At 39.0% G+C, this 27,761-nt stretch overlaps 2 protein-coding genes across 2 annotated transcripts; both read left to right on the forward strand.

Annotated features, from left to right (window-relative positions):
* The first annotated feature begins 2,886 nt into the window (after window positions 1-2,886).
* Window positions 2,887-17,914, forward strand: brap (BRCA1 associated protein). The gene is made up of 13 exons (XM_085358543.1): window positions 2,887-3,252; window positions 3,429-3,590; window positions 5,334-5,535; window positions 5,786-5,975; window positions 6,372-6,485; window positions 8,069-8,217; window positions 8,582-8,657; window positions 8,770-8,908; window positions 9,621-9,730; window positions 9,806-9,895; window positions 10,550-10,653; window positions 11,324-11,463; window positions 16,761-17,914. Exons 1-13 carry the CDS (start codon window positions 3,174-3,176, stop codon window positions 16,988-16,990), a joined length of 1,785 nt encoding a protein of 594 aa, XP_085214669.1. The 5' UTR covers window positions 2,887-3,173; the 3' UTR covers window positions 16,991-17,914.
* A 2,295-nt stretch (window positions 17,915-20,209) lies between these two features.
* tor4aa (torsin family 4, member Aa) lies at window positions 20,210-27,562 on the forward strand. Its single transcript, XM_085358544.1, has 3 exons — window positions 20,210-20,237; window positions 24,442-24,909; window positions 26,504-27,562. Exons 2-3 carry the CDS (start codon window positions 24,442-24,444, stop codon window positions 27,359-27,361), a joined length of 1,326 nt encoding a protein of 441 aa, XP_085214670.1. The 5' UTR covers window positions 20,210-20,237; the 3' UTR covers window positions 27,362-27,562.
* Window positions 27,563-27,761: the final 199 nt, after the last annotated feature.

Raw genomic sequence — 27,761 nt, forward strand, 5'->3', positions numbered from 1 at the left:
TTTGCAACTCTTATAGCACATAAGCTTGTAATGAAATTCATGAATTTATACAACAGTTCTAAGTAAAAATGGGGAAAAGAGACATGTTCCTTTAACAGGTGCAAAAGAAGAAGAAGAAGAAAAAAAGAATAATAATAATAATAAATATATAAAAATAAATAAATTAGTGAATACGCAGTTTTAGAACAGCTAATCTAATAAATTATTGTACATAATAAAGAGCAACAACCACAACTCCGTGACTAAATGAGAATATAAGACACAATAAACCACTATGTGTGTTGGTCAGTTATGTTTCCTTTTTTATTATTTTTGACTCTATTATTTTCTGGTGAGTTCCAAAAAAAGAAAAACGCAGTTGAAGGATTGCTTTTCCAGCACATTGGAGAGCAAATGGGCACAATTTTGCAATGAACTCTTTGTAACTCTTTGGACGCCTGACCGCCTGCAGGAAGCCTTCAGACTGATGTTTCCCCATACACAAATTATTGTCATCGTCATTTAAAAAAAAAAAAAAAATTCCTTTGCTTCGTGTACCCTGTGTGTTTATGTGACTTTAGCACTAAAAGTGGAACCACCTCTGTAGTTGCAGTATTACAAAGAGCAATGTTGGAATGAGTTACTTAATCAGGGTTGGGTTTTTTTTCTTTTTTGGGGAGGTTATTGTCTGCCGCTCTTTTTTGTTTGTTTGTTTTTTAATACTAGTGGCACCATTAGTGGAAGCGGTGCTTGTAAACACGGTCTTGTGGAATCAGGTTGTTCCAGCACAAAGAAGAAATCAGGCTTCAGAACTTTTAGAGACAGGAATGATTAGAATTATTTAAGAGACCATCTATGACTATCATAACATGAATGTTCACCAAAAACATGCTTTCTGTTGAGGCTGCGAATATGCAACTGCTTGAATTTGCGTTGCTGAAGGAAAAAGAAAAAGTGACAGTTATAAAGATAAATGCAAAGGAGACTGTGACTAGACTGGATATACTGACACTCATGTTCATACTAGACCAGATTATATGTCCAGCCAATATGCAGCTTCATAGTAACTGTCCTGGGACAACTCTTCTGTCTCAGGTGTGTTTCACAGGCAGACATTGGACCTAATTGTAAATAGCTGAGGCAGCCTTTTTTTGAAGTACTGTGTGTGAGTGAGGACTTCAGTGTGTTTTTAAAAGCAGGTGCAGTAGATGCTATGAGATTTGTCCGGTGTTAATGGTTTTGTCATTCCCGCTTTATTCCCTCATCTTCCTTCCTCCCCCTACTAAAAGACTCGTGAACCAAAATGGTGTCATCAGCTGCTGCATCTTCCCAATTTGTGCAAAATTAGCATCTTGTGCTGTCATCAGTAAACAGGAGGTGGAGGAAAGAAGCAAATGGAGGCATAGTTTACAAATACCAAGGGGCACTGATGGCACTGCAGGTTGTGTGCAGTTTTATTTATACTGTTGTAAGAATTTGGCACAGCAATGTGAATATGTGAGTAAATGACAAACTCTTCCCCTTCCTGTTAGTCCTGAATATACATTCAGTGGCATACACATCTGCTAATAAATGCCTTTTTTTTTTTTTTTTTCTTTAAAGAGTCGAGCCCATCTGTTTGAGTGGTTGGACAGAAGGTGTCTGTGATCTGATTACATGTGTTGAGAATAATGGTTGACAATCTGGAGTGTCATCTTGCCACCCTCTTTTGTTAGAAAATGGAAAACAGAAACACTGGAATGTCAAAGCTTTTTTTAAATAAAACAAGGTAAATGTGAGGATTTTGCTGTATTTTATGTTTTTGTTATTATCAACACTAGGAAAAGGAAAAGTCTGCTTTAGATTTGGACAACTTTTCTAAATTGTAGTCCTACAGATATCTCCACAGATGCTGTTTAACAGGACCAGCCAACCAGAAGAAGTTAGCTTTAAAAGGAGGGAAGCTACACCAGCTTGTTTCAGACACAATGAACTGAAACTTTGGAAATAAGCTCAAAATACAAGTACAGAGAATTGATGTTATTTAGTTAGTCAGTTCATGGTGATTAAACCCAAATCATGAAGTTCTCCTATACACACAGGCAACAGTAAGATTGGATGAAATGCTGGGAACAGAAAAGAATTTTTAAACAAATTATAAGAACCACTCATACAAAGGACCTCAAACCCAGGATGGAGAGTGTAATAGAAAAGTTGACACAAGATGATGAACAAAACTGGAGAGAAGGTAGAAAACCCACTGTGGTGACACCTTAGAGGGAGCAGCCAAAATAAGATGATGATGAACATCCGAGAGTGTGGAGACAGAGAACGTGGCATTTGAACTCCATGTCAGCTATCAGTATTTAAAATGAAGATGATGGAAATTTTGGGGGCCTTTTGGTTGGTGGAAGATATTAAGAACATTTCAAGGTAAAATTGAATATTCATATTTTGGCGGGCATATATATTATTCAGAAGTCTCTAAAGAGGTTCTGAGGCAGGTTTTATCTGAAGACCAGCATATGTGTCTACTTGTCAAAGGTTTCTTGTAAGGAAATAAAAGAGACTGCTCTATAATGAGAATGCACTTCAGTCATGAGTGAGTCAGTCATAAAAATGTCAATGTGCTACGACAAAGGGAGAAATAATGTGGGACATTTTGCCTTGCAATACAAGGAAAAACACCTTTTCCTGTTAAAGTAGTCACCATCATCTTTTTCTTCTTTTGGCTGCTCTCTTTAGGGGTCGCCTCAGCAAAATAATCTGCCTCCATCTGTTCTTAGTATCTTTTTCTGTCACACCACAGGGGAAAAGGGAACAAGAATTTTTTTTAAAAAAAAAACAAACAGCAGAGGGCAGTAATACACCGCTGTAGCGTCTACTCTGCCTTACTCAAATTAAAGAAGAAAAAGCTGAAGAAGACGAAGAAGAAGGGGAAGTGGTTCGACACAGCTAGCTTGTATTAGTATTCAAAACAAATCTGATTTGTGTTTTTATGCGCGGAAAAGAAAGAAAAAAAACTGTGCATAAAATGAAAGTTTTGAAGCTAAACTGAAAGCTCTTTGCTTCTGCTGTATTTGTCTGCTTACTGTAATTAGACACGAACTGAATATCTTGCCAGTCATCCAGCTAGCTCTACGTGCTAGCTCTTTTAGCTCAGCTGTCAGCGGCTTGTTTTGTTCTGTGTTAAGTGGCATCCCCAGTTATAACACATGAGTGTGTCGCTGGTCGTTATTCGTCTGGAGTTAGCCGACCAGTCACCTTTTCCACAAGGTTTCCAGTACTGCGCTGGTGAGTTTTATTCTCTTAATTTTCAAATATCTGCTGAAAGTTAAACAGCTAACCAACAATAGGCGTGAAGACCCAATTGTCCACTGTTAGTCGTTTTACTGTTTTCACAAGGTAATTTCAAACTAACGAATTGCTTCATTATAGCTAATGCCTGACTCTGTTCCTCTCGTGTGCAGTTGAAGGCATGTCAGAGGAGGAGCTGCAGGAGAAAGCTCTGGGTTTAGCCAAACACAGTCTGAGTGGAAAAACCGACCTGGAAAGATCAGCTGTGCTGCACCAGCACATCGGCAGCAGAGCCATGGGGGACATGGTGATAGAGACCTTTGAGCCCAGCCCAAGTAAGAATTTTCCTGATGTTTAAGTGTACCTATATATGACATAAAATATGAAAAGCATAAAAGGTCAGCTCTGAGTGCAAGACTTTAGTGTTTTTATCACACTGAACCTAATTCAGCATCTTAATAACTATTAATGTCAACGTTTGTATGGTTAGTAAATAATATTTCTGAAAAGCCAGGCAGGTGAGAAATAACAGGGAAGAAAATGAAAGTGTAAAATACTGACACCAGTAAAATACACTATCTTTTCCATATGTGGTCATCAGGTGACTGTGTATCATGTATAAAACACACAATACTTTCTGGCTATTTTGTTAGGTTTACACCTACTATGTCAGGCCCCTTTTGCATCCAGACATGCCTTAATTCTTCATTGCACAGGGCTAACAAGGTGCTGGAAATGTTACTCAGTTTTTGGTCTATAATCTATTGATTTGCTAGCTACGCATTCGTGACACATATCTCCCATTCCACAACATCCCAAATATATTGTATTGCAGCGGTCCCCATCCTTTTTTGTGCCACGGACCGGTTTAATGTCAGAAAATATTTTTACGGACCGGCCTTTAAGGTGTCGCGGATAAATACAACAAAATAAAATGATACGACCAAGACAAAAACTGTGGTATTTTATAAATATAATAATAAATGCAGATTCACTGTGTAATTGTGTAACTTTATTAGCAGTGTCCTCCTGAAATGCGCCAACAACATTGAGAGTAACATCCTCCTCTCTGCCCCTTAATGCTCTTTGGTCACTATGGTAATGCAGAAATATTTCTTTCAAAATAAGACACACAACTACAACACGGGAAAAGACCCAGGGAAACCAAGGTAACGATAAAAACCCTGAAAACCATAAATTTCACAGCAGAGCCGCAACTCTCGCGGCCCAGTACCAAATGACTCACGGACTGGTGGCCCCGGGGTTGGGGACCGCTGTTTTATTGGATTGAGATGTGGTGTCTGTGAAGGTCATTCTCCCTGCTGGAAGCAGCCATCAGAGGATCGAAAATAGTCAGCAGCAATACTCAGATCAGCAGCTGTGGTGTTAAAACGATGATCAGTTGATACTGAGAGGCTCTTGACTCTAAATGTCCCGAGAAACTGTCCCCCACAGTATTATTCTGCCACCAGTCTGAACCATTGATGCAAGCCAGGATCCATACTTTCATGTTTTTTGCCTGAAATTCTCACCTTACCAGCCAGATTTTGCAGAAGAAAACTAGACTCATCAGAGCAGACAACATTTTTCACATCCACCTAACTGTTTGGCTTTGGTCAGTCTGTCTGAATTGTAGCCTGTGGAGATGGATGTGCTGGAAAATCCCAGTAGATTATCAGTTTCTAAAATACTCATACCAGTCCTTCTGGCACCAACAACCATGACATGTTCAAAGTAATTTAAGTCACCTTTGGCCTCCATAAATAAAATGTGCCATTTATACATATTCATCCTCTTTCTTGTCCTCTCATTTCTTAGTTTGTAGAGCCTCAGTTTCTCTTTTCGCCTCTACTCACATCTTACTTCATTCCTTCCGAGAGATGTGAGCTGAGGAAGCAACGAATTTTAAAGCCATTTTAAATAATTAGAACATTTGGCGTATTTAGGCGTAGAATAGGCCTGCATGTCTATTCTACCTGTTTTTTAATTCTTGTAAGCAGGAATGAAAGTAAGTTGGTTTTGTCTGTTCATACACATTAAAAATATATATAATCTAAATTGCTGAATTTCTCTTCCAGACACAGGTGGACGTGAGGAGCGGAACAGTGAAATTCAGGATGCAAAGACTGGTGTAGACAGTCAGGAGGGTGCAGAGGATAGGTTTACGACAGGCACAGCTCCGGACTCACCCTCCAAGCAGCTCCCGGACCAGATCTCTTTCTTCAGCGGGAACCCGTCAGTGGAGATCATTCACGGTATCATGCACCTCTACAAGACCAAGTGAGTCTCATCTGGTGTGTTTATGACAGATGTGATGAGGTGAACAATAGGGATCTGTATTTGGGCACTTTTTATCAGATCATTGTCGGCTAAATTGCAGCTGATAAAAGTCTGATGCTTTCTTTATCGAACTCCAGAGTCCACCTCAAACTGCATGTAATGATACAATTTCACTTCCACCATTTCAAGCTAACATTGACGTTTTAGTCACAATTCTTGTTTTCTTGTTTTTCCCTGCTCTTTATTGCAGCAAAATGACATCACTGACTGAAGATGTCAGGCGCAGCGCTATGGTGTGCATCATCACCGTCCCAGCGACCATGACCAGCCATGACCTTATGAAGCTCATGGCTCCTTTTAATGATGTCATGGAGCACATGAAGATCATACGGGACTCTACCCCTAACCAATACATGGTTCTCATTAAATTCTGCACACAGGTATCATCTCCTTCACTTTTCCCTCCGCAAGTGAAGTTTGAAGGATGTTGGTTTATGTTTTTGTAAGCCTGCATCAAAAAATTCAATGAATAGTAATAATTGTTGGTACTTGATGTGAGGTTTAGGCAGTTCAGGGTTTTCAGCCTCTCTGTAACATAAACAAATGCTGCCATATTGCAAAATGTTTTAGTTTTGTTTCTCAACTATAGTAATATTGATTTTTACAGTTTTATTTTATTCTCGCAGTTTTTTGGCAATAGACCTTGGGATTTTGATCAATTCAGAGTTCTGAGAGCTTCATGCTTAGAGATGACAGAGTATTAACTGCTGCTTTAATACAATTAACTGTATATAACTGTTCCAAATACAATACGTTTCCGGCTCTCTTATTTGTAGGCAGACGCAGACAGTTTTTACACAGCATGCAATGGCCGCCAGTTCAACTCTATAGAGGAAGCAGTGTGCCAGCTGGTCTATGTGGAGCGAGCAGAGGTCATCAAGTCTGAAGAAGTGAGTGATTTTTGGTTTTTAGCTTTTACACATTATTCAGTCTGCAGCAGGTGGGTGGTGTTTGTGAAGTTATTAGAGGATATTTATCTGAGAATATTAGAGATACACGTTAGTTAATGTTACAAGTGCATTGGTGGGAACAAAAACAAAAACGTTTGGTGATTTGTGGAAACAAGTCACTCTTTTTTTTTTTTTCTTTTTTTTTTTTAAATAGTCAACAGAGTCCATTAACAAAAACTTGGTTTGGTTTGCTTTGTGTTTTTTAATTAGATCCTGTGTTTTGGGAGATAGAATTGCTTTACAATTACTTACTTTTTTTGTCAGTGGTGTCTGGTATGAAACAGCTGGTTTACAGCAGGCAGTGTGCCAAAAATGTTTTAATATCACATTGACCATAACTTATACTGATTTTTTTTTTCCTCTAAACTGCAACAGTTTCTAAGAACTGCATTTAAATATAACCCCTTTTTGGCATTTTATATTACTCATTCTGCTTTAATAAAGGTGCTTTTGTCATCTTATGGTGTTATTTTTGTGCCTCTATTCTGAGCACATGTTAAAAATAAAAATTGCAAGCGCAAATGTTGCATTTTGAGGAGAAAATAATTTTGAGTGAAGAAAAGTATTTCAGTGTTTGCTCTTATCCATATACACTCACACAATAACAGTCCCTCTTGCTCAGTTGTTGGATTTGCTCAGGTCTCTGCTTTGTGTGCTGACAGACATCTGTGGACCTGCTCTCAGTGGGTCGCTTTTCCTCTCAACATATCTGCTCTGTGCATTAGCCACTGCATTCCGGAAACACGGTCCAGAATGTAGCTAAATCTAGTGGAGTGATTTAGTTTAAACTAGATTAAAACCAGCAAAAAAAATAAATAAATAAATAAAAATTATATATTTTAAAATATAATAATTAAACATACTAACCGAAAATGGATTTAGCTACATTCTGGACCGTGTGTTCGGAATGCAGTGGCTAGAAAGCTGATTGGCTCTTTTGGTCTCCAGTCAGAATTTTTGTATCCAAGTCTGTGATTGGTTGGTTTTGTGGCACACTTGTAACGGCTTACAGAAAGAATTGAGCGTGCAGGAAGCAGGGATGTTGAGAGCGGGAACGACACACTGAGAGCAGGTCCACAGATGTCGGTCAGCACACAGAGCAGAGATCTGAGCAAGAGCAAATATCAACAACTGAGCGAGAGGGGCCGTTATTGTGTGTGTATATGGATAATGGCAAACACTGAAATACATTTCTTGCATGCAGCAATGAATTTTGTTCGCTCAAATTAAACTTTTCTTCCCTCAAAATCATTTTCTCCTCAAAATGCAACATTTGCGCTTGCAATTTTTTTTTACATGCACTCAGAATAGAGGCACAAAAATAACATTATATCATCTCACCTATTGGTGTTTGCTGTTTACACCCTTTACATTGTGTGCAGCCAGAACGAATATAAGTCCGTTTAAATCAGTCCTTCTCTGTTGTTTCAGTATTAAAACCCAGAATTTTTTTAAAGTGATTTCTTGTCTCTTATCATCAACCTCCTTTCTTCCGTTCTTTCCTTCCTGCTCCGTCTCCTCAGGGAGCCAGTCTTCCAGTGATGGAGCTGACTGAGTTGCCCAAGTGCACTGTGTGCCTGGAGAGAATGGACGAGTCTGTTAATGGCATCCTCACCACTCTGTGCAACCACAGCTTTCACAGCCAGTGTCTCCAGCGCTGGGAAGATGCCTCGTGAGTTGAATGCACATACAAGTTCCCCTGTATTTACTACATCAGTTTCAACTTGGTAGTTAGCTAATTTTTGCTTACTCAATTTAAAACACTTGATATTAGACAATAAAACCTATTTCTGACTTACTTTAACAAAGTATGTGAAAAGATCTGTTCTTATCTGCCAGCTTTAAGTCAATCATGTGTGATAGTTTCTCTGATGTAGTTTAAATGCATTCACCTGATATTCACTCCACTGGATATTTCTCCAGGCTTTGTCATTTTGTGCCATGTGTTGTTTTTGTCCTGCTCTTTACATGCATTCTCCTGATTTACAAAAGACAACTGCATGTTTGTGACAAAGCCGAATGTGTGTTGTTTTCAGGTGTCCTGTATGTAGGTACTGTCAAACACCAGAACCAGTTGAAGAGAACAAATGCTTTGAATGTGGAGTGCAGGAGGTAAGCGGTTTCACTCTCCCACAGTGGTGTAATAGAAGATAATCACTTGATCTTCTTGCTTTTTGCTTTTAACCTTCTTTTTTTTTGTCCCTCATTGAATCTTTCTTCATAGAATCTGTGGATATGCTTGATCTGCGGTCATATTGGATGTGGTCGCTACGTTAGCCGCCATGCCTACAAGCACTTTGAAGAAACACAGCATACCTACGCTATGCAGCTCACCAATCACCGAGTCTGGGACTACGCAGGAGGTACTGGATTTTGTGCATGCTGCTGTTAAAATGATGCATGTTCTGCTTTTTCTTATTTTCTGTTGTACTTATACTGTTACAGCAGTTGATGCTCATATACTGTACTGGAGTTCAATATTGGGCTCGGCCTTCAGACTGCTTTTCAGTTGCTAAATGTATGTTCTTTCTGTCTATGTTATAGAGAAAGAATAGCTCTAATATGGCCATCTCAGTCACAGAAGTCTAACCTCATGTGCTATATCTTCGAAACTTCTGTTTACAAGGGCAAACCTATCACCAGAAAGCTGGTTTTAAGGGAGAAGAGATAAAACACTTTATACAAAGTTATACAAAGATTATTTTGAACCGCAAACCAGGCAAAGTTGTTGGTAGACTCCAAAAACAAAAAGTATGAAGCTGAAAATGAGCAGAATGGTTTCTGTTTAAGGAGGGTGGCTGTAAATTACCAGAATAATTTGCTGCTATAATCAGTTTTCTCCCCATAGGGGGCAGAAGAATACCTAAATAAGTTGGAGCCAGACTCATTATCAGCTTTTATGAAGTCCTGATAGCAAACAGTTCTGCCCTGTAGTAACTAGAGAGACAGTGAAGCCAAAAACAAGAAGGCAAAGTGTAAAAATGACAGAATAGTCTGTAATGATTTTATTTGATGTCTTTTGAAATGTGTTTTGGAAAGTATAATACCTGACTAAGGCTATTGCTGGTATTGTAGATAACTATGTACATCGGCTTGTGGCCAGTAAGACTGACGGGAAGATGGTGCAGTATGAGTGTGAGGGAGACACCTGCCAGGCAGAGAAAATTGATGCACTCCAGCTAGAGGTGAGCATCTGCTGTTGTTGTTTTGTAACGGCAATCGACATCAAAATGTTCTAAATGAGTTCTCTCTGTCTGCAGTACTCATACCTGCTGACAAGTCAGCTCGAGTCTCAAAGAATTTACTGGGAGAATAAGATTGTTCATCTGGAGAAGGAGACAGCTGAAGAGGTACTTGTGGACAAATGCAACACAAGTTTTGCAATCCCTTAATGAATATTGACTTATATCAGGCTGTAAAGTTTAGAAGAACCAAACTGAGGCATAGAAGTCGAGCTCTAGATTCCACTCGATTTACTGATACACATGGATGGTATGGTAAATGGACTGATTCTTATTTAGCGCTTTTCTACTCTCCTGGAGCACTCAAAGTACTTTATACAACATCTGAACTAATAATCACAAATGAACAATTCATAGCAAACACAAAGGTAAACACTTGTAAGTTAGACTGTGTTTCATCATGTTCTCTTGCTGACAACATCTTGAACAGTATTGGCTTATATCTACTCATGGGAGAACTGTTGAGAGCAAAGGACTCACTAGCTGCCCCAAATACAATGAACAATCGCCACAGACACTAATATAACTTATCACTTACAGCTACTTATTCACTTATAAAATGTACATTTCTTAGCAGTTTAGAGTGGATTGGTTTGCTAAGCAGCACATGTGCAGTAGTATAGGACCCCAGTCCCGGCTTAGTCCTCTTGACTAGTGCCTGTCCATCTCGATTTATCTATTGCCCTCTTGTGGAAATGCAAAACACAGGTCCTTTGTCCCAGCTGCCTTTTTCTAACCTCTATCTTTTTGTACATATTTCAGATAAACAACATGAAAGCGAAATTTAAGGAGACATTGGAGCGCTGTGATAACCTAGAGCGACGGTTAGGAGAAATGAGCAAAGACAAACAGAGCATAGAGAAAAAGTAGGTGTTCGGTTACTTTTTTATATTGTGTGTTCAGTGGTCCCAGTAGTTGTTGGTATCTGTGCTCTTTTTTTATGAACCAATTGGACAGTGTGGTTGCACTATAGACTTGAGTGTATAACGCAAACTAAAACTCTAAAAATTATTTAGTGGAGGAGATAAAGTTATATCCCCACAGCACATAAAACAATTCAACCAAGGCTCTCAATATGTAGTCTTGAGGTGGGAAAATTCCTCATTTCCTTAGCAAACGATTGTTTGACAGCTGAAAGTGCCCTAACAAGCACTTACTCAGATCCCATTTTTGTGCTTTTTTTTTTTTTTTTTTTTTAAATAACTGGAACTACAGAGGAAACAGGATTAAATGCCTTATTTGAAGAGTTGTCATTGTGGCTTGCAAAATGTGCAGTGGAGCAGTAAATCTTTGTTGCTGCATGGTCAACCAGGTATTGGGTGTGTCACTTCTATGATGCAGGCTCAAATTGATAGTAACATTGCTTTTCCTGCTATAACAAGCCAAAGTTTCTGCTGTTAAAAGCTTTATTTACATTACAACTTCTTAGTTTAGTTAAACCCAATCAGACACCCAGACTTTAGACCAAATAATCTATAGGGCTTGTTTTTGTATGGAACCTGACAACATGCAGCACTGCTGCATTTCTACTTTCAGATGCACTCAGTTGAACAGTCGAGTGGTGAAGCTGAGCCAAGAGCTGACGGAGGAGCAGGAGATGAACCGCTGTCTGAGAGCCAATCAGGCACAGCTGCAGGTACAGCTGTCAGAGGAGGAACGCAAAGCAAAAGAAAGCGGTATGTAAAGAGAGACCAATAAGTCATGTAGTAGTACTCAATATTGATGCTCTGTATTAACTCAGTGGGTTGAAAACTGTAGCATGCTGGTATAAACAGTTTTATCACAGTGGTGATATCAAGTTGTCGAAGCACAGCAAAAAATGGAACTTCTGAGGATGTTGATGCTTCAACTGAGAGGAAAAAACAAAAACGCTTCAAGTGCTGGACGTATTATTTTGTCAGCCTGCCAAATTCACAAATGAAAGAAGCCTCAGAGTGAACAATGCAGTGCAATATTTCCATGATTAATGTGTGATTTGTATTTTTTATTTTTAAAACCGTTGTGATACCCTATGTTCAGAGTAACATATACCAACAGGGAAGTGTAGCATGTTCAATTTGGCACAGCATGTTTACACATGCTGATAGAAGAATTTAATTTAGACTTTTTCAAGATTTTCTTTAATTGGCATTAAATAGCACCGGCTACAAATAAATGTGAACCTGAATTCTTTGTACACTTCTTGTTAGTTTTCATTTGTATATTTTTAATTTTAGTGTGTATATGCTCCAAATGCATGAGGTAAAGGCAATTGGTACAACACTGGTGGCCAGAGTACAGAAAGGATTCTTTTAGATATTTTAACTTCAAGCCTGCTAGTTCACTATTGCATCACCTATTGCTTTAAACAGAAACTGATGAAAGTAGTTGCGAATCTAGAGCAACGGGTTGGTGGAGAAGAATGAGTAACAGGACCGTTCCCAATGATTGGCTGCTGGTTGCTTAGAATATGTAAATACTCAAAATGAAAAAAGGACCTTTGACTATGAAACAGCATGGGTTATTTTTATTTCAGGGCTGTAGTGAGAAACTAGTTCCTCTTTGCACAGAAATATTTGCAAATCATTAACAAATTGCTTAGCCTGCGGCTGAGTACAGTCATTCTGCAAGCAGACAGGAACCACATACACCAAAGAAGTGTTTTTAATATAGATGGACAGAGTCAAACACTTAGGAGATTCATAAATTTTGTAAGCAGTCTCTCTGCTTTCAAACCAGCTTCAGTCTATATTTTCAGATTATTAAAATCTTCTTTACTTATGATTAAAATCTGCAGTGTAAAGCATTTACTGACACCTACTTTGTAGTGTATTACTATCAGAGCACCATTTGCTCTGGACTCAACACAAGGCGGCTTTCATCACTGTTTTGCCTGAGGCAAGTTAAGTATCAGGTCAGAGGTTTGAATGGAAATTTTAGGTTTACAGTTTCACCATACCTGTATTTTTCCTGGCACACACAGTTGTGAGGATCAAGATTATTTAAACAAATATCCTCCTGGGCATGTGCTGTGTGTTAATGTAGAAAAAAAATATAGTAAAAATGTCAGTTTTGACTCTTTCACAGAATGTTATATTCTAAATGGACTGGACTTGCATAGCAGTTTGCTACTTCAGGCACTTTTTACTACAAGCTTCATTTACCCAATGTCACACACCCATTTTTGTGTGTGTGTGTGTGTGTGTGTGTGTGTGTGTGTGTGTGTGTGTGTGTGTGCGCGCGCCTGTGCCTGGCTGGTTTGGTTGTTTGTTTGTTTTTTCAATTCACCTAAGCATACTCATAGACACTCAGACTCCAAAGGATGTATTTGGGGGTAAGCTCAAGGTTCAGCCTCTTGCCCGGGGATGCTTTGAAATACTTTGGAATGCTGACTGGGGGGTGAACCACAAAGCTATAGTTAATAACCTGCTCTGCCTCCTGAACCACAGACATACATGTTCTTTCCTGTTAGAACTGACTGGGCTCGAATTGAGGTGATCACAGTCCTCCTGAAAAGGCTGTGCGATATGACCAAAATCTGATATCCCGATATAAGAATGTAACATTTTCTGTAAATTCTGTGAATCTCGGGCAGCTCGTCTTGCGGGAAGTGTTTCCAGCTGCGCGTCATGTAGCTGGAGTTGAGTGTTTTAACTGATGCATGAAACGATACATTTTTAGACATAAGTTGTAACGGCCGCAGTTTTCTTTGTGAGTATTTATAGATAGGTGTACTGCGGGGAAAAGCCTGTTCTAACATTTGAGTCTATGGTTAATTTTTTAGCACATGGCGGCTCTTTTTTAATCCTCATCCGTAAATAATTTGCTCTTTCACGTGATTCAGTTTATTTTGAAAAGTCTCAACAGAATCGTGAGCTTTATTGTGAAAGGTTTATGTGGAACATAAACAAGCGGACACGCGATGCTGTTACCGTCGTTGTTGCTAACCACAACGCATAAAAACAGGGGCTTGTCCGTCTGTAGTGTGTTTATATTAAATATAAGAGAAAGAGAGAACTTTAAGAAATTAATATAGCCACTACAGTGACCATCAAAACGATGAAAAAATATTGCCATGAACAGTTTATTTTGCGACACCACGAAACAAACGATAGCGTAAAATGAAACGATAGACGTTTTTATATCATCATCCGATATATATCGTTATATCGAACAGCCCTACCTCCTGCTCATATTTCACTGACATGTACTGACAGATGATGATCTGATCATACAAGTTCACCATGTTATGTTGAATTTACTTTGCAAGCTCTTTGTGTTATATGAATCGAGCTAAAGCAGCATTTTATAGACAAGCTGTTTCTGTTGCTTTGTTTTAAATTATTTTGAAAGCTAAATGAGATTTCTTTTTCTTCAGAGCTGACCCAGAAATGGCATCTTCTTATTAGGGGTGCAATGATACACAAAATTCACGGTTCGGTTCGGTTCAATGCTTTGGTGTCACGGTTCGATATTTTTTCGATACACAATAAGGTTCATGCCTTTTTAATTTGTCATTTATTAAAATTATAAATATATATTTTAACGCAAAAGTACAGTTTTTAAATTTAATGTTGCTGAAACAACAAAGTAATAAAAAAAATATCTCTGATCGAGAAATCACTCATCTTTGGAAAAGAGAGTTTATTACAGAGAAATGGCTCTTTCCAAAATAAAAGCTATACTATACGCTTCTTCTGGGCTATATTCTCAGCAGCATATTAAACATATCAGGTCCCCATAAGGAGAATCATGTGCTAACGGCTGTCTAAATGACTCGGGTAAAGTTTGTAGCATGCGTGCTTGTTGTTTTTGTCTGCTTCCACTTGTCTTTGCACTAGGATGTTGTCGGAGTAAATGTGCAGTCATATTCGTTGTGTTCCCACTAGTGCTGTCAGCGTTAATCTCGTTGAAATGACATTAACGCCACAACACGGCAAATCTCCGTTAACGAGCTACCGCGGATCGCCCCGTGCGTGGGGCTGGACGGCCAACACATTAACGAGCTAACTGCGCTAACGCACTAGTTCCCACCAATGTAATTGAGCATTGCGTGGCACATCCAACATACTGTTTTACTTTAGTCCATGACTCGCTTACCTTCAGGGTCATACGTCACATGAAAACCAAAATAGTTCCAAACGCCAGATCTGAATGAGGGTGGGGGAGGTTCAATTTGCCATGTTGCAACGAGCTTAACTTCTGTCTCGCTAGCTTCCCCTGCGCTCAGTGAATCTGCGTTTGACTACTCCGCCTAAGCTGCACTGTCGAGCACAGATCCACTGAGCGCTCAACACAGACAGCATCGTCAGAAGGAAAGTTGATAAAATAAATTAAAAATTTTGTATTGTTCGATACATATGCGTACCGAACCGAAAGCACTGTATCGAACGGTTCAATATCGATACGAGTATCGTTGCACCCCTACTTCTTATGTTCTGTAAACTTTAGTAACTGAACTGCTCTTTCAGGTTTTTGCAAACAGTGCAGCCACTGATTATGTTAACACAGTGATCTGTTCTTGGCAGAGGTATAGCAGTCTTTTCTTTGTTTAGAGTAATTGTGGTGCAGCTTCATTTATTAGCAGCTGATATGTAGGTGGTGGATATGCAGAAATCAGTAATCTGGGTTAGGAACGGAAAAACTTAATCCACAGTGACATAAGTGTGACAGCATTCTAATCAAATATTAGTATCACGTCCAAGACTGGTAAAATCCAAGACTGTGGAGTTGACTTAGGACAGCTGAATGGGATCAATAATATACCAACCAGCTTGTCTGTATGAAAACACCAGAAGTCGTTTTGGGGTGGCAGTCGGCTAAGCAGGGTATTAAGAAGGAGTATCCTTTCTCCCAGTCACACTTTCACAAGTGTCACAATTTCTTGTCTGTCTTCAGAACGCCTGCGGTACAGTGCCAGCATGATATAATGATAATCACCTTTGCCAGTCTCAGCTTTCATTTGTTGTGATTAATTAGCTGACATATATGGCAACACTAATACATCAGCGATAATGTTTGCTAATAATAACAGCTGAAAGGCAGACCTCCAGTGATGTGTGGAATGTGACGTGGTTGTTGGAGGGTTGCACTTTTTTTTTCTCCCCCATTTCTTCTATTTTGTGTGTGGCTGAGAATTTCCCTCCAAGATCTGTGACTTTACGCCCCTTGTTTCCTCGTTGTATACTGCTGATCAGCACAGGAAATAGAACACTGAACATTGTATTTCACATCAGCTCTTAGGGAAGAAATTATTTAGATTGTCAGCTTCAGACCTTATGATTATAATCTCTGTAGATTTCCATACTTTTTGTATAGCTTTTCTAATGCTTACGATTCTACATGTTTATGGAAGTTCGCAACAAGGTCAGCAATGGGGGTTGCATGTAATCAGTAGCATGTTTCAAGTCCATTTCAAGCAAAGCATTTGTTCTTTTACATTGTGTTTACGAGTTCAGCCTCGTGTAAATGCCTCAGCAGTTCCACCCCCACAATGCTTTAAAGTAGCTTTTGATGTTTTTAATGATAAGTTTGTCAGGTGAAAAATTTCAAACAGTGTTTGAGAGGACTTCAGCTGACTTTGCAACAGTGTTTAAGTTTATAGAGCTTCACAGCAAACTGTATATGTATAAATGGCTGTCTGTCCCTCAGTGACACATAACTCATTTGGTTATTTGTGTCATTTGAGGATTTAGCAAATGACTAGATGTGTAAGATCACAACTTAATACATCTAAGACCTGTAAAGCAGACTGACTGTTGAACAGGAAAAAAGTAAAGGGCACAGTGTTGGAGTAATAGTAATAACAAATCTGTATAAACACAGGGTTCCTGCAACTGACACTGCTTGGGCCTTTAAATAATATCATTACTCAATAAATGCTAGTTAGTTAAAACTGTTATCATCTGTCTGGATAAATATGAGTGAATGAATGAACACGTTTAGCTCTACTTTAACCTGTTCACTGTTTGTTCCTCGTTGGCTTCTTTTATAGACGATCGTAAAGATGGAACAATAGCAGAACTGCAGGAACAGCTGAGAGACGTGATGTTTTATCTGGAGACCCAGCAGCAGATTGAACATCTTCCACCAGAGGCTCGCAGCGAAATTCAAGAGGGACAGATCAACATCCCAGCCAGCCCATCTGACGGCGCTCTGGGTTCGGCAGGAGCAGGCCCTTCCTCTGGCAGGGGCAGAAGAGGCCGAGGCAGGAAGAGGAAGTAGGCATGGCCTAAACTCAACTGGAACATGCTAGAAACTGTGTTGCTGCTTCTCACTGTGGACATGTTTGTGACTGAGCCCAGCCCTTTATTCAATGTGTATCTGCATTATTGTAATTCTTAATAGGGTAAAGGCAGGAAGAAGGAGTAAATGTTGATAATATTTACCTGCACATTTTCCTAGCATAACTCCTAGCTCCTACAAGAAGAGCATAAGAGAGGATCGCTCAGTCACTCAAAACATCAGTGTGATCTAAATGTCCTCTTCTCTTTCCAAAACTTAAAAGTATATATTTTGATCACAATTTATATTTATTTGATCAGAAATATTTCATCTGTGCCCAGGTAGTACCATATTATAGTACTTCTTTTCAAACACTGCGTGATCTTTTTATTATCTTAAAATGCAAAGATGGTTCTTTTACAAGTGAGAGAAGAATCAAGGAAATTTATGTCCACATTTTCTGAGTTTTTCCTTCATTTCTTTGGACTCGGCTGTTTCATCTGTTATGTTCCAATGTTTTTTTTGTTTCTCTTTTTGTTCCTCCACTTTAAGTAGAAACACTCGTCAGAGAACATGGAGGAGAAAATGCCTTTTTCAGCAGTGCATTGTATTGGGACAGGAGTCAGTGTTCACAGAATGCACAGTATTTTTGTATGAGGAGCAGGAAGCATGTTTTGCCATGTTTTCACCATCTAGGTTAGTGATTCCCAACCACTAGTACAACTTGTGTACCTCAGAGGATTCTACAGCATTACCAGGAAGTAGTTCAAAGGATTGTGTATGTTTGCTAATGATTTATTGAAACTATGTGGCTCCTTCCATCAATCTGTATTGTCCCAGTATCCCTTATTTTCCAGCTAATTTCCTGGAAATCTTTCTCAGAATTTCTCCCATAATATTCCCAAGACTGTAGTTATTGACTCTAAAACTAAAGTCTAATATGATTTTTTTAATTTACCCTTTAAAACTCTTAATATTACTGGCTGCTATTCTATTATTCCTCCATTTAAAGATGATTTTAAATTACAAATATTGTGCCATTTGATGACATTGACCTTTGGCTCTAAGACATTATGATAAGCATCTGTATTATTATGCCATATAAACATTAAGATTTTCAGAGAAATTATTAAAATAACCAGGGTACATTAGTTGTACCCTGGTTATGTGTTAAATACAATACCATACCAGAAAAAACACCAGAAGCAACTGTGACCTTTGCAGTTACAATCCTGAACATGGTGTCATAACCTAGATGATGAAATAAGTGACTCAGCTCCCTCCTTGAATACTAAGATTTTTTTCCCTTGCAAAATGTTCACAATAAAGTTTTAGATGAATCCCTAAGGCCTTAATTAAAAACTGGTGCAGAAAGCACACATTGATTTTTTTTTTTTTTTTTTTTTTTTTTTTTTATAAACAGCCACTCAAAAGATCATTCTATGCAAAAGATTCTTTACAGCCCTCTAAAAGGAACATAATAATTTCAGAAATATGAGATTTGCTGTCAGTTATTTGAGATGCTAACTGTGACATTGTCTGACAAGATATTTCACGCATATAGCCAGTGACGGCCAACAGGAACCAAGCTTGCTGGTTACTGTTGTTTGTAGACATGAGTATAGTATCGCTCTCGAAAGTTAAATGAAAAGATGTTTTTCCACAGTGATCATCAAGAGAAAAGCTGGAATGTACCTGTAGCGACTGCTTTGAGAGAGGAGATAAAGAGCTGTTTTTTTTTCAGCCATAGAAGCTTTCATTTAAAAACAAAATACGGTAAGTCATGCTCCTGAAAACATCCGTTCATGCTGGGGTTTTGTTGTTTGTTTTATTGCCATGAAAGTGTTCAGTTTTTTGTTGTTAACACTAAAACTGTGCTGCCACTTTCAATAAAACATTTTCTGAAGTTTTTCTTGTTCTGGGGTAAAAAGTGTGTTAAGCTGAAACAGATGCATACTAGGTTGCCGTCAAGTGACGAATGATCTTTGTTGAAATGACATACTACGCAGCTGTGATGTTAAAGTGCAGACTGTCAGATCTAACTAATCCTTCTGCAGTCTACTACATTCACAGTTTATTACCAGCAGCCTGTTGAAAGTAAACTGTGTACATAGTTGGAAAACACAGACACGCTGACAGATTAAAAAGCTTGGTCTTCGTAGACACACCATCTACCTGGTAATTGGCATGCATTTCTCTCTACACTCCAAGACAAGTTTTAGGAACTTGTCATTTGTCACACTCTATACCTCCCCCCTGATGACATTTCAATCCTGTGCCTGTGTTTAGTAACAACTGTAGTCACAGGCAAATGATACTGCATGCAAACATTTTCCACACCTTTTATTTTTCTATTTATATCCCCAAGTATGGCCTCTAATGTTTCATCAGCCAGTGGAACTACAAGGGTCAGACATTTCAAGTTATTGATTAATCCTTGAGGAAAAATCAAATCAGGAGCAAGCTGGTTACAGTTTCCAGCAGCCCTAAATGTCCCCAAATATTTCCCTAAACAACATTTACAATCATATAGAGAGGAAATAAATGCAACGATTATTGGGGTTTTCTCTATGTTATTATAGGGTCTTTACCTTACACCTTGTGGCAGCTGTTGTGATTTGGCGCTATATAAATAAAATTAAATTGACTTGAATGTGTGGTCTAAATTTAAGGAAAACAAGCCTCCTGAAATCTTCCTTACATCAAGTATATGAGATCTTTTGCACCAATATACAAATAAGTCCACCGTGATAAATGCTAATGAGAAACAAAGTCTGTGGGTTCTCGTGAGATGATTGACATTTCCCGTTTCTCATTACTGGCATAGCCAAGAAGAAACCAAAACCACGTCAACAAATTCTGAACGCATTGTTTGTTGACTTGATTACCAGCAGTTAAAAAGATATGTGTGTCACCTAAGATATCATTTTAATCGTGGGAATGAAAGTACTTGGGGTACATTTGAGCTGTTTTCTAACCACGTGTGAAAGCTGATAGCTAACTGTGAAAAAGCCTGAGCTGCAGCTGGACAGAAGAATGCGAGAATAAAAGAGGAAGCCAGAGGAGGAGCCAGCATATGGCCGAGAACAGGATTTAGAGGTAAGATAGTCAGAGGGAAAGGCTCTTCCTGAGTTGAGCTGTTGACTATATGGACGTTTTCTCTGCTCTCACCGCTGTGCTGAGCTATGGATTAGTCTTGCACTAAAATTCTTTTTTTTTTTTTTAGATGCTTTAGACACGTATAAAGGTAAGTACAAAAAAACTTTTTTTTGCCTAACAGCTTTGCAAGCAGAGTGTGCAGCTTGGTGAATCAACTGTTGTGTATGTAAAATACAAAGACAAAGAAAAAGGTTTTAGAAGGATACTAACTTTCTGCGTGAGGCTCATTTGTGTATATTTGCTCAACTTTCCACGGCCAAAACACACGAAACAAGAAAGAACTGCTCACTACAAAGAGATATTTTTGTAAAGTCAACTTCATGAGCAATAAAATCTCTGGCATGCCGTATCTTTCAGGTGGAAAAGACTAGAAAGATATGAAAGAGCACAGATACAGTCTTTCTACCCTCACGTGCTGTCCTGAATTCTTTTATGCTGAAGTAAAAGAGGCTTGGACACAGGGGTATTATAACTTTTCCGGAAATGACGCTGCCTCTTTGCCAAGATGAACAAGCCAACTCAGATTCCAATCATTGTTCATGTGCTCTGCTCAGTTCTCATTGACATTAATGCTGGCACCAAAAACTTTTAGCAGAAGTTATTTTCTATCCTGTGTTAATTTATATGTGACACTTGTCTGCTGTCTTGAGCTCTTCTGTAACTCACTTAAAGTTCCTCCTTTCCTATAGCCTGTGCGCTATAATACTGCAGACGGCCTTTGCGCTACAGTTTCTGTGTGTGCAGAATACCCAAGGGAGTACATCAAGTACACCATCAGAGGGTCAACCTGACAGCCTTTGATGACCAAAAACGGTTACAAATGCAAGCTTGTAACCACAGCCTACTTCAGAACCTCAAGCGCACGAGTTTGCAGAACTTATGAAGTTTAAGATTCCTGTGAAGGTTGCACTCACTTGTTTGCGTTTTGGTTTGCCATAGAAGGTTCTAGTAGAGGGTTCACTTCACTCTTCGTGGAACAACATTTCCAAAATGAATCTGAATATTGGTTTTGAAGAAAAACAAAACAGCTCTGTGAAAAAACCCCCAAAACAAACCCATAAATAAATGAATAAAATACAAAAAAATCAGCCTAAAATGTTAAATAGATTAATTAAATTCAATAAAAATGTAGCATACTAAACATCAAAAGGAACAGTGATCTTTATCTTCTAACCCTACCGGAAATGCTGGCTACATTTTTAACAGCCACTGAAGCTGCATGTGTCATCCTTCTTTTGTTTTTCTTCACTGTTATATCTGCAGCTATTTCTCACATTTGGTCTCTCTTCCTTGCCATTTTTGCCACCCTGCTGTTCTCAGAATTCATTTCCTCACGTGCAAATTTCATGCAGCTGTGAGTTCCAGTATGTTTCAAAACATAGGAGCAGCTGTATTGTTAGTGTCTTCTGACGTCCACCACTTCAGTATCTAATATCAGCGTGGGGTTAGCGTGGGAGGATCTTACTTAAATTGAGCAAAGATTTTTTTTTTTTTAAGAGAAAGGAGGACTGGGTGTATAAGTTGAGCTCTTCTTATTTGGATGCTTAGAAAGTCCTTTCTTTTTCATGAACACTAAAAATAAAGATATACTGTATATATAATTAAAACATGGCAATATTTCAACACTTATGTGTTATTTACAAAAGTTACAATAGATTAGCGAGTGCCAGTAGATTATCTTGCTGTGTCTAAAAATCCACTGCTTCTACTGGTGAGATTAAAAGTGTACTGTATATGTAGCAGCCTAGCTTCCCCCTGTTTCCAGTCATTTCATGCTAAGTTTATGCTAATTGGCTCTTGGGGGGAAAGTTCCAAACCCATATGATACTGGTATCAATTTTGTCATCTATGGCTCATGCAAAACTTATACCAAGGGATACAAAACAACCATAGATATACAGAAAATGACGATAAAGCTAGAATACACTAACTTAGCAAAGAAGAAAATAATGTGTATTTCATCTAGTAAATAAGCTGACATTAATACAGTGCACATTTAGCATTGCTGTTCAATAAATTTTCAGTACACAGTTCTTATTTGACAGGGTAACATAATAGAGCATGGCTGCTTAAAGACAGATATTTCCCCAATAAATGCAAAAGTCTTAATTTCTTTATGAAAATGAGAAATAGAAGCAAACTGAAACTTTCAAACATCCATGGAAATGCAGTATATAAGGAGAAAAAAAGTTGTACAATTCTATTGAGCTTGAAAGTCGAAGTCAGTATTTTAATTGACCACCTTTATGCTTCAACACAGCTTGAATTCTCTTAAGCAAGCCTTCTCGTAATTACTTTAACCTCCTACGACCCGAACTCTTCCACAGCATGCATTTTTAATTTCTCTTTGATATTTGGGCATATTGGGGCCCGATGAATGTAAAAACAAAGAATTACCAGTTTGTTTGTTTTTTACCTTATTTTTATTTTTAAGAAAAATAAGAGCCACATATGAGGATATTCGTTTAAAAGTATTTTGGTCTAAATAACCCAAAATGTGATGTCCACATGTGGATACCAGGGAGGTTAAGTAGTCTTTAGGAATGGTTCTCCAGCCTTCTTGAAGGACATTCCAAAGCTCTTTGGGTTTTGGCTGGCTTTGGTTCCATTTTCTGTCAAGATTATCCTGCACTGCTTTAATAATATTAGGACTGCGCTCTTGATCAATCCAAGACTAATACTAATACTAATGGTATTCCAGCTATCAAGGTATACGTTGAATGCAATAGCAGTGTGTCTGAGATCATTATTCAGCTGAAAAACAAAACTGTTGCCAGTCAGATGCTTCCAAGATAGTATTGCATAGTGGATCAAGATCTGATGGTATTTTTCTGCATTTATAATTTCATAAATTGTGACAAGATCCCCAACACACTGGGTGAAATGTAGTCCCAAAATATGTCAGAGCCACCATCAAGTTTTATAGATGCCCGTAGATACTCACTCTTCCACCTCCACGCATACCGACGATATCTACAGAGTCAGTGTTGCCATTAATTTCCAGTTTCCAGTTCTTGTGTAATTTTATTATATCTCAGCCTGTTTTCCAGTTTCTAAGTGACAGCCACCCTTCCACTGAAAGCATTTCTAATGAGGCTTCAGCGAACAGTAGATGGATCAACTGAAAGGCCAGATGCATCTCTCAGGTCTTGTGTCAGGTCTTTGCTGGAGTTTTTCCTATTTCGTAAGGACATGACTTTCAGATACCATTCATCTGCAATCGATAGTTTTGAAGGCCTGCCACTTCTTCTTTTGTCCTCTGCTTGTTCCGTTTCCTCAAATTGTTCACGACACACTGCAAACCATGCTAACGTATGCGAGAATATCTGACAGATATAAGTTTTTGGCTGATAAAAATCACCTTGCTGGTGAAAAAAAATAGATTTTTTATTTTTTTTTTACATCATCCGTTTCGTTTCCTGTTCCTATGTGACCATGATGAGTAAGATATTATTAACCCTGATTCTTGGGCCAGTCTGGGGAAGCAGAAAGGCAACACTGAAAACAGAAACCCCCTTTTCAGGTAAATAAGAAGACTAAAGCCTTCAAAACCACTATTAAAGGAAACTTTGGAGGAAGTTGATGTCTTGCGTCATAGGGACTGGAATCAAAATTAAGATTAGGGAAAATGAGTTTTCCCCAAAACTGGATTTCTCATTGCTGATTCTATCATATTGAACTGGTGCATAAAAATGTAACATGTTTTTATTTTTTGTTCAAACCACAGAAAATAAGCTGAAACGTTCACATATCCTATACATAAGTTACACATTGCTAAAAAGCAATCAAAGAAAAGATTTATAACATAGCAAAGTTGAATATCTGAAAAATATGTTCCGTTATACACTCAGCACTTGGTTGTGGGCTCCTCTGCTGCAGAGTTTTTACTGGTCATGGTCAGCAAAACATTAGTAGTAGCTTTGGTACCGTGGGCACGTGCTGAGTCCTGTCAGAAAAGTAAAACTGGTTACTCCATACAGCTTTTCAGCAGCACAAAGTGCTCTCAAATCTTCTGGTAGATGGCTGCATTACATTTGGACTTGGTAAAACACAGTGGACCAAGCATCAGCAACACCAGCAGATGGATGGTTCCTCAGATTATCACAGACTGTGGAAACTTCACACTAAACTTCAAACACCTTGAATCTGTGCTTTTCCACTCTTCCTCCAGAATCTAAGTTATCCCAAAATGCAAAGTTTACTTTGACCTAAGTAGAAGACTTTGGACTACTGTGAACTTTTTAAGATGCACTGGTGTAGTTTCTTCAAAGTCCTTTATTTCCTCTCTGCAGATGAGTGACCGAGACAGCAGCATCTCTGCCTCTCAAACAGAGGGAGAATTCGAGGGAGAGATGGATGAAGAGCTTGAGGGAGACACGGAGATGGAAGAAGAGAAAAGTGAGAATGGGAGAGGCAGTCCGGCCCCCAGTCTCTCCAACATCTCCTCCACTCTGCGCGCCGTTATACGCATCAAACAGAAGTACCAAGCGATGAAGAAACGGCGTCAAGAGATGGCCCTGGGGGGCCAGTGTCCCCTCACAGGCGCCCCAGGACGAACCAGCCCCAAAATCTTCACCTTTGATGGAATCACCCCCACTGCTTTCTCCTCTCCATCATCCAGCATCCCACAGAGGAAGAAGAGGAGGAAGAAGAAACGGGTGTTGTTTCCTGAAGGAGGGAGACGAAGGGCTGCACCAAAGCAGGACCGCAGCCGAGCCAAATATTGCCTGTATCTGCTCTTTGCCATCGTCTTTCTCCAGGTAAATAAATAACAACACATTTTCCAACAAGTGGTGGAATGCTTCTCTAATGTGCTCCTCTGACCTTTTTCTGGTGCCATTAAGAATTTGATTTACAAAAACATTGAATGAATGAATGAATAGCTTCCATTATTATGACTCATCTCTTGCTAGTCTGCTTCTTTTGTCGCCAGCTACAGTATAAATAGGGAGGGCGGGAAAATTGTGCTATCTTCAGCTCATGTGTATGATTAAATATAGACCTTCTACTTGCTCAGTCATGTCCTAATTCATTCAGACGAGAAATACAACATGCCATGAATCAGTCTAAGGTGTGTTCATCTTTGAGGAACCTTGAGGCACTGTTCAGCAGAGATTGGTTAATCCAGCCGTCACCGAGCTGCTTTATTGTCACGTGTATCTTGCAGCTTTGTTTATGGTTTATTTTGCCATTTCAAATGTAAATATTTAAAACTGGTCCAAGTGTATTTCCTGTTCTAGTTTGCCAAAGTGAGAAGCTGGGCGGAAATCACTCTCAGCTGTTTGCCGTATAACTCCAAGGAGATAATCTGTATATCAGTATATTTATATATTTCTAAAGATATACAGTCATGCCAAAAAGAACATTTTCACAGAACGCCATATAGTCCTGTGAATGTAGTATTTATACAGTAGTATGCTTGCTGAAATTTGGATACTCTATAAAAAACACATATTTGGTGGAGTGAAATTGAGGTTTAAAAACTGTAAGAAATATGGTCCCTTCGAGGACATAGCCACACACCTCACTGTCTAATCACCCTGCATATTTAATACTTTACTTAGTGCAGAAATATTATTATTAACAGTTTAATTTCAAAATTAAATAATTCTGTATACTATTAATTAAATTGGATTCATGACGTTAGCAGTAGACTGGCTGCTACGCAGAACTTTTCTGCTTAAACACTCAAAGTAGAACAACTGTCATTCAAACATGCATTCCTATCTAAAGATTCACACTGATGAATACATCAGGAGCAACTTTGGATTCAGTATCCTTGGGCAAGATAATCAATCTAGAACAACTATAGTCTTCTGTTAAGCAGATGATGTGCTTTGCCTCCTGAGCAACAGGCACCCCTACTTTCACTTCGTAACACTTCATAACGCATGCGTCTGTAAACGTGTCAGTTATTTCTTCCCCAACACAGCAGTGAGATTGTGTTTTACCTTTGGCAAAATTTGAATTGCTAATATATGAATTGATCTAGTACAATAAACTGTGTAACACACCAGGAAATTGGGGGTTTTCTTTTGTTTTCAATAAGAAGATGTTTTTTTTAAACTGTATATTCTGACATATCTGGAAGTTTAATGATTGAAATTCAACAAGTTTATTAGCATTATATTCTACATTTATTTAAGTACACAATTGTTCTTCTTTTTAAAACCTTCTGAAGTTTCACTTTATATGTAATACTGTCTATATAAAGGTTCAAGGACTGCAGATGAGTCTAAAATAATTCTTTGTTTTCAGTGTTCTTGGTCCAAGGAGTGCATCCATTTTTAATGAATCCTCGAAATGCCCCTGCACTCGGCTATATTCTTAATAGCTGTGGTTTGTTTCTTTCAGGTCTACAACGCCATAGAGAACCTGGATGACCACGTTCTTAGATATGACCTGGAGGGATTAGAGAAGACACTGAGGAGGGAAGTGTTTGGGCAGCAGGGAGCTGTGGAGAGCCTGCTGTCCCACCTGAAGGACTACCTGTCTACCTACGTCCACAACAAGCCTCTGGTGGTATCCCTGCACGGCCCGACCGGGGTAGGTAAGAGCCACCTGGGACGCCTACTGGCCGGACATTTCCGCTCCGTGGTGGGTGACACGCTTGTGCTGCAGTACTATGTGCTCCACCACTGCCCCCAGGAGGCGAACGCCCTGCAGTGTGCCAGTGACCTCTCAGCTCAAATCTCGGAGATGGTGGAACGAGCCGAGGAGGAGGAGAAAATTCCGCTCTTCATCTTCGACGAGGCAGAGCACATGCACCACGAGATCCTAGACACGCTGTTGCAGCTCGTGTCCTCCAACCAGTCCAATGAATACCTGAATGCTATTTACCTGTTTCTAAGCAACCTGGGTCATGCACACATCACCAAACATATGCTGCACAACTCTTCGAGTATTTCCATGGCGATGACAGCATCAGGTCGTCATAGCAATCTGGTAAAAGAGCTGACTCCTATTTTACGTAGCATGCTGGAAGAGCTTCACCTGCTTTGGACAGAGGCTGATATCTTACCTCTCAGTCTTTTGGAGAAAGGTCACGTAATGGAGTGCTTCCTGGACGAAATTACTCGAGAGGGATTCTACCCGGATCATGCTAACATAGAGCGGCTTGCGGGGGAGATTGAATACTACCCTGCAGTAGGGGGGCACGAATATTCCCAGACAGGCTGCAAGCAAGTGGTGGCTAAAGTCAACCTGCTGTGACATGCTCTTGTTTGCATTCTTTTAAACATGGAGAAAAGGGATTGAATTTACAATTATGAAACTTGAATGACACGATTCAAAGCCAACGCTTTTAAGAGTGGTTTTGTAAGAATGTAATAAAAAAAATTCACACACAAAAAGGTGGGGATATTAAACTTTGTTGGGGGAAACAAGGAATAAATTTGGTGAACACTAAAAATGCGGCAGGTAGTCCCTGAAGGGTGGGTTCACCCAGTGTACATAAATAAAAGATGATTTAAGTTCCCTGTTGTTGTATCTCCCAAATACCTCTGAATAGCTGCATAGAAACAGGAGAACACCTAGACATCAGTACAGTGCTGGTTCACAGAGGATATTTCAGTAACTCCAGGGACAGTTCACCTAGCACTACCAGTAAGTA

The sequence above is a fragment of the Diplotaxodon limnothrissa genome, linkage group LG7 (genome assembly GCF_057381915.1).
Source record: "Diplotaxodon limnothrissa isolate DT_005_m linkage group LG7, D_limnothrissa_male_GT1.1, whole genome shotgun sequence".
Classification (NCBI taxonomy): Eukaryota; Metazoa; Chordata; class Actinopteri; order Cichliformes; family Cichlidae; genus Diplotaxodon; species Diplotaxodon limnothrissa.

Excerpts from the sequence above, each read along its gene's own strand:
- brap (XM_085358543.1), top strand. The coding sequence starts at position 3,174 with ATGAGTGTGTCGCTGGTCGTTATTCGTCTGGAGTTAGCCGACCAGTCA. Across the intron at positions 6,486-8,068 it reads AGGTCATCAAGTCTGAAGAA|GGAGCCAGTCTTCCAGTGAT; the intron begins GTGAGTGATTTT and ends CCGTCTCCTCAG. Across the intron at positions 9,896-10,549 it reads AGAAGGAGACAGCTGAAGAG|ATAAACAACATGAAAGCGAA; the intron begins GTACTTGTGGAC and ends TACATATTTCAG.
- tor4aa (XM_085358544.1), top strand. The coding sequence starts at position 24,442 with ATGAGTGACCGAGACAGCAGCATCTCTGCCTCTCAAACAGAGGGAGAA. Across the intron at positions 24,910-26,503 it reads TTGCCATCGTCTTTCTCCAG|GTCTACAACGCCATAGAGAA; the intron begins GTAAATAAATAA and ends TGTTTCTTTCAG.